Consider the following 12,508-nt stretch of genomic DNA (forward strand, 5'->3'; position numbering starts at 1 on the left):
AAATACTTACTATTAATCGAACAAACAATAACATTTAAACTCATTTAAGTTTTTTTTTTTTTAATAGAATAAATACTTAAAAATATTATTCACTTTGTGCGTTACATCAAATGTTTTAAATTTAATTATAATTCTAATAATAATAATTATGTACCACAGAAGAACCTATACGATAATCAAAAACGGTTTTTCTTAATAATATACATATTATACAGATTTACAAAAAGTATTATAGCTAAAAATGTTTATACTGAAATTAATATATGAAGTAGACGAAAAATATGTAATATTATAATGTATTATAATGTTTTATTTATTTTGTCTTATTCAATTAGACTAATTTTATACAACTTGATATCACTATTATTGATGATAATATTAAAAATAATATATTCAACGCCTTGTTATCTATATCAACAATTGTAACTATATATTAGTAATAAGTGACGGACAGACAGACACAACAAGAATATAAAAAAATCTAAACTTAAATAACCTAACCTAAAATGTATTTGAAGTTCATTTCGCGTGGTTAAATTAATCATTATAATATTAAACTCTCAGTGCAATGTGTTCTGTAAAATCAATAAATTTCATAATAACACACATATATTGTATAATATCTATTATGAATATAATATTATATCCTCAAAACTTTTTACCTTTACGTTCTTCCGATAGAACATGAAACATTATAGTGTTAAAATTTAAGATATACTCCTTTATATTATACATGATTTGTTTTTCGAGTACGCCAAAACTTTATAACCAATACGCGATAATATCCATTATGGTTTTAGATACAACCATGTTTTCATTTTATGTTAATATATATTTTAATATAAAACGTCTCAATTCGTGATTTTCAAAACTAAGCGTCTAAATGTTTATAACGTGTGGTTAAAATATTAGAACGAACCATGATAATGTGTACTTCAAATCTTGCTCACTGCAAAATAAATATATACATGTATTTATCATTTAAGTGCTAAAGTCATCAAAATTACCGTCCAGTTAATTCAGTTTGAATTTAATTTAAACAAACGATTTCCTTAAAAAATAACTAAAAGTTGATAAATATAATATAGCCCGTTATAAGTGCGTAGCATAATTTAATCTCGCATTATTATACCGCCATGATTTTAAAGGAATAAATACAGGTTTGAAATAACAGAATTTCGATAAATATATAATATATAAGGATGATAATACTCCTATTTTCGTTTAAATTATTTATACCATAGTTGATACTTGCCTCTACTAAATTGTCGAATACAGAAGAGACAAGGGGCTAGCTCACCTCATCAGAATTCACACAACACATATATTATGATTCCACTTTAAAAAATAAAACAATTTATCTAATAATTTTTTTATACAGATAATTAAATAAATTTAAATAATACAAGTAATAATAATAAAATCTATATTTGTATTTGTGTTCTGAATTATAGCACATTACATACTAGAAGGTTCAATAACCACAATCTCTTCATTTTGTTCTTTAATAATAAATGTATTAAAGTTCTGACTCTTAAAATATTCAACTATAGATTTTGATATATCTAAATTAAGGTTCGATTGATCAATTATTAATATGTTTAAACTATAAACAATGGATGACATTTTTTTTAAGTAGATTTACATTAATACAAGACTTAAGTAATATTATATCTAGTATTTACATATTATAGTCGACATTTTTACAAAATTATAAAATGTAGATGAATTAACATTATTGATGTTTTCAAATCATTTTAGACCTTATATCTTTCAACCCTTATATTATTATATATGTATTATTCTTAGTACACAAAATTAAATAACTCAAAAACTTTGACTAAATTTTGATTTAGATACATCAGCAGTATTATTTTAATAACAATTTTTAGGGAAAAAAAGATTATCTCTAAAATGATAATTTAACAATAAACGTTAGTAATGGATTTGATACTAATATATAAAATTTAAGAATGTACATTATGTATGATGTACATTTAAACAAGTGCCCTCTCCCCCCCCCAGACCTAAGCTCTGGATTTATCTCTGATCTAATTGTCACACTGACGTATCCGTCACTTTTTCGAACATAACATATTTCTGACAGGCAGAAATAAACCATCAAATATTAATATTGATGCTCTTCAAATAATCACGTAGTTGTTGAAGAATATTATTTTTTTTAACAGACATTGAATGTCAATCTACTGATAACGCTAGTTCTGCAAAATATTACGATCGTATATACATCATTCGAATTCCCATTCCAATTATTTAGCCTTCGCGTCCCGTTGTAGAGAGCTAAACAAATATGTATACTTGGATCCCATTTTTTTTCTGAAGTTTAACAATATCTAAAAGCCGGAGAAGCCACGAGTGAACCCTACTTTATTAGATTTCGTGCGCTCCCGAGGGGGCCCTAAATGGGGATTTAATATGCAACTATTTCTTCCATCTCTCTCTCTCTCTCTCTCTCTATATATATATATATATATATATATATATGTATATATATATATTTATGTACACACAAAACTATAGCACATGCCCGCCACCATCAACATCCTGAACTTTACTAGGTCAAAATCAAATTCACGTGACCGTCTGCAACAAAAGTAATATAACAATAACAACGTGTGAAATAGCCAATGTTCATAAACACTTGGGACGCGTTGATTTATACGAATGAACGTACTATATTAAATTATATTGGTATTGTGATGTGTTTTGTATGTTTGATGTATATATATATAAATATATATAATATACGAGTACAAGCACACACGCTATACAAACTTGTTTAATTGATTCCGACGGGAATAGAATTCGCCATTTACAAAAGTTCAAGTCTACAATTGTCAGAACAAAACCATAATATTGTATTTTATGCGATATATAATAATATATTATATATACTCGACAACGCACCGCGTGTTAATCGTACATGTAGGTTCAGTAGCAATTATAGGTGTAGGTATGCCTGGTGAAATAATCGTATAAAAATATGATTTACGTATTAAAGAAAAGAACAATTCTATGCTTGAGTTGTACAGTCTTCACGGTTCATATATGGGTCACAGTAATATATGAATTCATTGTAACGCTACCAAAACGGTTCAGTATAATATAATGAGTAATGATGTACTGTATATATTTATTACATCGAATATTGTGTGTACGTATACGCATAGTGTACCTAATATAAACGCATATTATGCTAATAAAAATTTTAACGGACTTCTATTGGGTGGATTAAACATAACTATGTATTTTTAAAATAAAATCGTTCAAAATTCGGTATTTCACATTCAAATTCTTAAAAAAATAAAATTATTATGCCTACGACCAAATAAAATAAAATAAATTATTTCATCATTCAAAAGAGTAAACAAACTTAAAAAAATCATGAAAATAAAAATAATTAAAAACATAATATGTTTTTTATACAAATATTGTTTTAACTACTTAAAATTAAGTAAAACAAAAAAAATTTAAAAGATGTTAATACTTCCGAAATGATTAAAGTTTGCTGTTAAAAGGATCGCTCTTTAAACATGTTTTGTATAAATATAATATTATTAGTGTTAGATAATAATATATAGACGCGTTAGTGGTATTTATGTAGGTCCATCGTCGTAGTTGCAACTGACCTATTGTTAGCTTATAAACCAGACTAATCTTGAATCTTCCCATTTATATTCGAACGTAAATCCCTTCCATTAATTAAATAGACTTTTGTACTACAATAGAATTGCCACGTGTGTACATATTGTTTTTTTTGAGGATTAATTTCAGAACATAAATGTTCTGTCCCGATTTACTGCGATTTTCAGTCACAGCTGATAGTTTCCACCATCCGATTAGATTTGCACGAATTATATTCCTCTTCACATACCCATAATATTTTGTGCACGTCAATTGCACACAATAGGGCAATACTATCTAAAACGTTTTAACATAATCTGATTCATTATAAGGAATTCATCAAATTAGAAATAGCTAATTATTATCTACCACAGAAAATTCTGTGAAAAATCAAATTAATATCAACCGAATAACAACAACAAAGGAATAGTATATTATTGTAAGAAAATGATCGATCATATTTATTTTTACAATAAAGATTGTGTTCATACTAATAGCAAAATAAATACAGATTTCCAATGACATAATTATGTAAAAATATACCTATGTTTATGTCAATATTTAAAAAAGTAGACCTGAAATGTAAAAACATTTATTTTGTATTGTAATGTAACATGTGAATTTATAATGTTGTTTTCAAATAAATTATAGTTATGAAAAACCCAGATTTTTTTTGTTTTGTTTCTACAATTTTTTAGCATATAGCAAGTAAAGTGCATTTATAATACATTTTAAAAATAAAAAATTGAGGTAAAACTGTATAGTAAAATTTATAAAGAACGGGTTTAAACGTTTAAAATGAAAAAATATTGTATGAAAGACCTTTTTAACAATATAATATATGTAAGTAAATACAAAAAACTATGGTACACCCACAACAATTTTTTTTATTTATTGTATATTAAGTAGAACTCATTTTATAGTCAAAAAATTGTTTTTAATACTTTTACTATATATATATATTATATATATATATAAAGGTATTATAATATAGTAACTTGGTACTTTCATTTTAATCCTTATTCAAAGTATCATTGTATATGATATAATTAATTATTTTCACTGAAACCAATAATGTACATCGATACAAAACTTAACGTGGATTATTTAGATCCCAATTCCCAATAGTATTACATTTATACTCGAGTAAAATAAATAGTAATCTTCTAAGGGACTTGTCCTAATTTCTTGATCAGCTTTAATTAAATGTATTATTTAATACCGCCGTGAAGATTTTCCGGTCAATGATACATTCACAAAATGTAATGGATATTACATTCTTATTTTTGTTTTATTGTACACTAATTAAAATGAATACACTTACTATATTTTATTACATAATACAAAAATAAATTACACGGTTTGAAGTATAATCGAGACATATATTACTTTAACTTTAATTTTAAATAAAAATTAAAAAGCATCTATATGCCAATGTTCGTTTAATTCACGTTGATTACAATAAAATAGTTGCATAAATTACAAGTTATAATTAGATTTATGATATATGAATAGTTTTTAAATTTAATATGGTGCGTTTTGTATATAGAGTCATCAATAATTATTAGCTGTCACGTACCAATCAAAATTTTGAACTTAGTAACTTATATTTTTTACATAAACTATATACATGGTTTTATACAACTTTTTAACATTATAATAATTAAATTATCTTTAAACGCTAATAAATTATTTTAAAAACCAACTAAGACTGTTATTTGTTGAAAATGAATTGTTAATTTAATTTTAAAACCACGTCATCTTAGAAAAATATGAATATAAAATAGGTTTACCTATTACAAATAAAACCATGATCATTTTATTGGATGTAATATACAATACAACACAAATATTGCAGGCATTTTTTTTTCAAATAAAATTTATTTATTACTAATTTATATTTATCCATATATTTTAAATTTTTTAATTATAATACTAGCTAGTGTATCCCCTTTTAATTAGTGAATGAAAATTTTACATGATTTTAATGTTGAATTTCCAAAGATATTATGCTTTTGTCATCTCGTAATCTAAAACAAAAATATAATCATAATTAAATAACTAATAAGCTTGCATACAATATTAAAATTGATGGACGTGCAAAAATGTTAAGAATAATAATCCCATTGCAAAGAGTATTAAATTTTAATTATAATAGTTTCTGTTAAAAAATCATAACTTTGTACTTTTAACAAACAATAAGGAATAAAAAAAGATACACCTTATTATTATAAATAAAATATATTCTAATTAAAACTTTTGAAATGAAGAAAAAAATGGATACAATTGCATAATACCTACGTATTATAGTGCAGGATCACTCGTCTCTTTTCACACAACTCACTGCAATCTATAAATTAGTTATGAAATATTTAAAATCAATGAGCTTGAAAAAATTACAAATAACACTTTTTCCCTAAAAAATTATCGGGATATTATTGTAATCATGCATTTACCGTACGTTTCTGTATATTTTTTATTTCGTTGTTTCTTGGCTACATATTCAAACTACTCAGAAATTCCGAAAACTAACTCTTCAAAGTGAAATATGCGTTTAACTTTTGATACGAGTATAGAGATTATATGATTTGGAAAATTCCTATTGTTCGCTGAACAGTTTTCTGCCAAAAAAAAAAAAAAAAAAACAACATACAATCATTGTAAAATCAATAATACATCTACGCCACTTCCTACGCACTGCGCTTGAAATCAACTATAAATTAATTTTAATTATTAAATCTTTGAGATATGTAACCTAATGGCTTATCGCATATACCAATATATATCATTTATAAATTGTAATGTATTTCTCATAAAATAGAGTTAATTTAAAACAAAATTAAAAACTACGTTATTTATGAAACACTCTATATTGTTTAGTGTGGTTTCAGAAATTACACTAAGTAATCTGTAAATATAGTATATTAAAATAACTTATATCATGGAAAAACCACATACAAAATCGCGTATTATTCAATATATATTATTTAACACTGCTTCGTTCGAATAATAACTAAAAATATTTTATAATGAATAATTATTATTAATAAATCTTAAGTAATACTCAACATCATTATACATTCGTGCCTATTAATATATTATTACTTACTGATTTTACACACATCGTACTCGTAATGTTCGTATACTTTTTGTTAATGTTTCAATGCTACACGCATATTTATTTTTTATAATTAACTATGAGTAGAGGTATAAGGTATTTTGTAAAAAGTACTATAGGTACATCACACATGTGGTTTTATTTTAAACTATTTTGACGTCATACTATACGTGTATACAAATATTTTTATTTTTTTTTTCGTTTATAACAGTGAAAAATTGGACAATGGTGATGCAACATACGAACTTTTTTTTAAGCTAGAATTACTTTTTTACTGTAAACGGTTTAGTTAATTATTTTTTTTTTTTAACTTCAATGTGTCTAAATCAAAATTTTAACGGGTAAAATTTCTGAATTATTTAACTTTCAATATTAATATAATTATCACGATAATAAGTAATAAAAATGTAAGACCGTGTTGATTTAAAAACTAAAATAATTAATATTTACATAGGTATATATATATATATATGTAATATATTTTACGTAGATGTAACCTTTAACCTATATTACGAGTACGTCATGAAGTTTAATAACTCAGAAACTACTCGTTCTAGGATTTCATGCGAAAAATAAAATGTAATATACTCGTTCGAACTTCAATTCTGATGCGTACTTATTTTCAAAATAATCATTTTGTCAACAATAAGTATTTAAAGCAATCACTGGTAGTTGTAATTTAAAAAAAGACGTTCATGTGAAAATAAATGACTAAAAAATTCCAAATGCTGAAATTTAAATAAATACACGATTATAAAAGGGGAGTGCTCATGCTTAGTAAATCATTTTGTTAACATAATTTAAAATATACATTAAATGTCATCTAAAAATAAGAAAATTCAACTTTCAAGAAAAACAAAAGATGACATTACAGTTACATTCGCACATACATGCACATATTTATGTATATATATATATATATATATAATCCTACAGTTCATTACAATTAACCAGAAGCTTTTAACTTGATTCACTGTTTAGACAAGGACGTCCTATTTATGGCGGTAACAAATATTAAAATATCAACTTTAGAGTTTTTCGTTCCCTCATTATGTTGTATAAAATGTTAACACAAAACTAAGTAGTCGACAGTGTTTTGATCATTCAAAAATTAGTAAAATTACATCAAAACCAAAACTATGGAATAAAATATATTTAATTTTAATATTATGATTTCAGAACTTTTTAAGAGATTTGCTGAAAGAAGCGAAAAAAATCAATGACGTGTCAGAAGACAAACTCATCGAATACACTGATACAATGGTATTTATAATATATACCACATACGTATAGCACACTGTTTTTATAATTAAAGTAGTTTTCGAAGCTATAAAACTTATATATTATTGTATTTTATATCTCGCGTGTATTTGTTTTTGAGTTCTGCTTTTATACATTTACTTTTTCCCCGAACCAATGAACGATATATTATCATTGTGTTTATCGACACTATTCACGCCACGCGACTAATACATTAATGTTTTGTACTTTTATTCTCTAGTTGCAAGTATTTGATTCCAACAAGGATGGGAAATTGCAGCTTTCTGAGATGGCCAAGTGAGTGTTTAGTTATGTGTTGTTTATAAAACACGCGCCATAAATAATAAACGCGCTGTGTTGCCGCCCCCGCAGATATCGACGATTTTCTTTGATAATAATACATTGAGTTTGATCGATCCGGCGGTAGTGCGCGCACAGCAGTTATGTTTGTAAAAAATTAATCTTGTACCTTATCCTCGTTAAGGTTGCTGCCTGTCAAGGAGAACTTTTTGTGCCGGCAAGTGTTCAAAGTGAGTACATCAGTGTATAATATTATTACTATACATACATTTTATATAATATTAGACTAGATGATTTGTGTGAACACTCATTATTTAAATACTATTATTAACGTCATTAAAAATATAATTCTCGCAAATATTTCAATATATACTACCACCTACTGTTTTTCATTATTTTAATTTTTTAATTTTTTTTTTTATTCTCAATGACAACATTTATTTTTAATTCCTTATTTCAAAGCAGAATATTTTTCAAAATACTTGACTAGATAAATTGTTTTTATTTTGAATCAGTATAGTTCACAAATTTTAAATATTTAATACTTGGAGCCTTGGAGGAACGAAGTAACACAAAAGTATTTCACAAAATATTAGACAATTAAGTTTAACATAGGCTTATAAGTTATAAGTATAACTACTAAAAACTAATCGTCAAAAATTTTATTTTTATAAGAAAAAAAGCACTCCAAAAGTTATTCTGCATAACATCAGAAAATTTTATTTTTGTAACGACTTAAACTTATTTGTAACAAAAACTATTTCCAAAAACGTTAAAAATATATGAAATAATGTGTTCTTCAACTAGAGAAAATTCTAATATATGTGTGTGTGTGTCTTGTACGATGTACATAATATGTAAGCTGAACGGTACGTTGGGCAAATTACGTGAGTGAATACTAAAATAAAAAAAAAAAAAATTTCAACTACAAAATTAAGTATCGCAATCGCGTGTTAACAATAAATATAGCACTCAGTGCCTGCGCGAACGAGTTTAACGTAGCTATATATACGATTTATGTATCTGAATGTATTTATTTTTATATCCATTAACTTTTATCGGGAAATAAATGACCATGATAACCAAAGTAATAATAGATACTATACCAATACGCATATCATGCGGTTATTATTATATGCGAAAAACTATAAGTACTATACCCTATACATTTAGTTTTGTTGAAATATTATTAAGTTATTTACCAAACGTGCTCATCCTCTTTTTTTTCTTTCAAAATCTGAATTTTTTTAATATACTTACTTAAAACTATAACCAACATTTTTCAGATTTTTATACTACTTAAGAAATATCATTTGTATATATATAAACCTCCATGTATTACTTTAAATTATTTAATAGATATGTTTCTAAAGCTTAATGGCGGGAGAAATGGTACAACCCCGGAGCCCATTTCTAACTAAAAAATACTTTTTTTTTAATGTACACATTCAAAAAAATTTTTCAATTAATAAATTAAAAATATGTACAATGGAATTTTTTTCAATATTTTAATTTCGAACAATTAAAAAACAAAATTGTGTCTTTGTTTTTTTTTAATATTTATAAATATTATTATAAGAATGTAAAAGGGATTTTCTATTACCTTTTTCAAATTTTTGACCCGATAAAACTATTTTTATCTGCACTTAAAAACAACTAACGCCGTAATATTAAGAATAACATTTCATTTCAGTCTTCATATAGGTATGGTACGAGAGGACCATGATTCCTTAGCTTGGATAAATTAAATAAAAATTTAATAATTATATTATGTCTAATATGGTAAATGTATCCCATTATATTATGTCTACGCACCTTTCCATTCGTATATAATGAATATTTATCACGTTTTTAGATCTCCGAAATTAACAGTACCAATATTAAATGATACTTATATAATATATATATATATTATGAGCACCGTTATGAACAGAAAAGTCGAAATTCCGAGTTTTTTCCCCGTTTTTTAGTGTTCTTGCACGCACGGGTATCATAAAACTCCTGACACACGAACGTATATATAATACAACAAAACATTCACTGGGTTTATACAGGTGTTGTGATTGAGAGTGAGGTTTTAGAGTGTTGGATTACTGAATTGGGTTCGGATATGACAGACGGAGACGTGTATACAATACACGGCACTGAGTGTTGGTGTGTTCTCTTAAAAAAAAAAAAAAAATGACATAAAAATATTGATCCGGCGAGAGATATCTTATTATATATAGGCGGTACCTACTTACACTTACAGTATATAAGACGCAACTGCGTTGTTAACGTATAATATTCACGTATTATGTTTTACGCCAGACTTCGGACATAATAAAATTCCATTTCCAAGTTTTCCAAAGCCCACACGTTCGGCAGACAATTCTGTAGCGAACGATAAGTCATCGAAGAATTATTAAAATCTGTTATTAGCACTAGACCATATTATTATCATATTATCTGATTGCACTTGTTCGTGACCTCAGTCAATCAATAAAATTGCAATATTTTATTTTTTTATTCTCTTTTAGTTGAAACTTTACAAGCGTTTATAAACACATTCGTATCAATAAAATCTTAATTTTTTAAAAGTTTTTCGCGGTTCATAGGCATAATATTTTATGATTTTTTTCTCTAATTGTGCATTAAAAAAAAAAAAAACTAAATATGAAAAAAAAAATAATATATTTATAAATTTAAAATTATATAATGCATTGCACAATGTGATTTGAATATTTGATTGAGTGTTGCATTGAACAACGGTATGATTTGTTTTGAATTTTTTACAAATTTAGATTTACTACACATGGATTCTGCATTTATTTGTTGATATACACATACATATTTTAAATTGTATATTATCCACACTTATTTTTAATTTTTCAAACTTTTAATAATTTTTAACTTAATAGTTACTTTCATTAAAAAAAAAAAAAAAAATGATACTAAAACCTTCAACAGACCGTTTAAAGTAAAATATTTCAGCCAAATTGGTTCAGTAGTTTTCTCGGCCAACGTGTTCGTAGAAAACCCCGTACAATTTTACTTAAAAGTATAGATTAGGGTAACTATTTTTATAAAATTAAAAAATTGGACAAACGATTTTTATTAATATGATTATTTTTTATTTTTTCTAATTACATTTAAGTTAAAATGTATCAAAATATTAAATTAATAATTATAGTACGTCGCTCTTTTTAAAACTGTTTTATATATATATTTTTTTTTTAAACATTATTTAATAATATTGTAATAACAGGATTAAAACTATACCATCTTTTAAAAACGGGATAAAAAGCATTTCGTTCAGAGTTTATAGGGACAACGGGACATGATGATCAAAAAAGGGACAATTCCATTTGAAACGGGACGTATCACCCTAGTATAGATAGATAGATTGTATTATACTTAATATATTTATTTGTATACATACTACCTAGTAACCTACATTATAGACGTTTATATATTATTATTATTATTATTTTACTTAACAGTAATAAAACAAATCTAAAATATGTTTTGTTACCTATAGAACTTACTTATAAAAATTAATTTTTATTATATTTTAGTTAAATGGAAACAGTTCATAATAAGAAATTACGTAACATTTTACAAAAAAAAGTAGCGTTATTACAATAATGCGTTGTCTACTTTCGTTACATTACTACCGGCCGATACTATAAAATCCAGTATAATTATATTAAATATTTATATGTATTTAGTCATTGTGTCATAGATACTTATGGTTATTGTAATTTTGGACTCAATGGTTCATGGACTTATGGAGAGTTGTTTTATTTATTTACTTAACTCCGTTCTGATTTATAAATAAAAGCTATTTTTTGTATTAAATTAAGAATTTTTAATAAAATATGTAGATCAGACGCGAACATGTCAACACGCTTTAATTAGTCGCACGCGTTATATTTACTTATTATGTTATACATATAATGTCATTCATTTCGACACACGTCAATATTGTAATAAAGCAATTAATTGTTGAAGCTTTACTTGATGTGTATGCAAAATACCATTAATCATTTACAAAGTGATTCCCCAAACATGCACACCCTTATTTAATAATTTAGTAATATATTTGTTCAAATTTTGATATTTGAAATTTTTAATAGTAGGAATATACTCAATGACTATATTTTCAAACATCTAACTTTTTTTGTAACACGTAAAACTATTTTA

General features: G+C 25.2%; 1 protein-coding gene and 1 long non-coding RNA gene across 2 annotated transcripts in view; one reads left to right on the forward strand and one right to left on the reverse strand.

Moving 5' to 3' along the window:
• LOC112593149 (calbindin-32) overlaps positions 1-12,508 on the forward strand; it is a 63,017-nt gene that overhangs the window by 44,482 nt on the left and 6,027 nt on the right. Inside the window, exons 7-9 of the mRNA XM_025337475.1 lie at positions 7,943-8,026; positions 8,265-8,320; positions 8,508-8,553. Of these exons, the coding sequence (XP_025193260.1) occupies positions 7,943-8,026; positions 8,265-8,320; positions 8,508-8,553 (186 nt within the window). The remainder of the gene's footprint in view (positions 1-7,942; positions 8,027-8,264; positions 8,321-8,507; positions 8,554-12,508) is intronic.
• Positions 5,585-6,841, reverse strand: LOC112593150. The gene is made up of 4 exons (XR_003114583.1): positions 6,755-6,841; positions 6,102-6,266; positions 5,947-5,995; positions 5,585-5,675 (listed from the first exon to the last, which is right to left on the reverse strand). It is a non-coding gene; the product is annotated as an uncharacterized LOC112593150 (long non-coding RNA).

The sequence above is a fragment of the Melanaphis sacchari genome, unplaced genomic scaffold (genome assembly GCF_002803265.2).
Source record: "Melanaphis sacchari strain LSU unplaced genomic scaffold, SCAv2.0 Contig1_pilon_pilon, whole genome shotgun sequence".
NCBI classification, from domain to species: domain Eukaryota; kingdom Metazoa; phylum Arthropoda; class Insecta; order Hemiptera; family Aphididae; genus Melanaphis; species Melanaphis sacchari.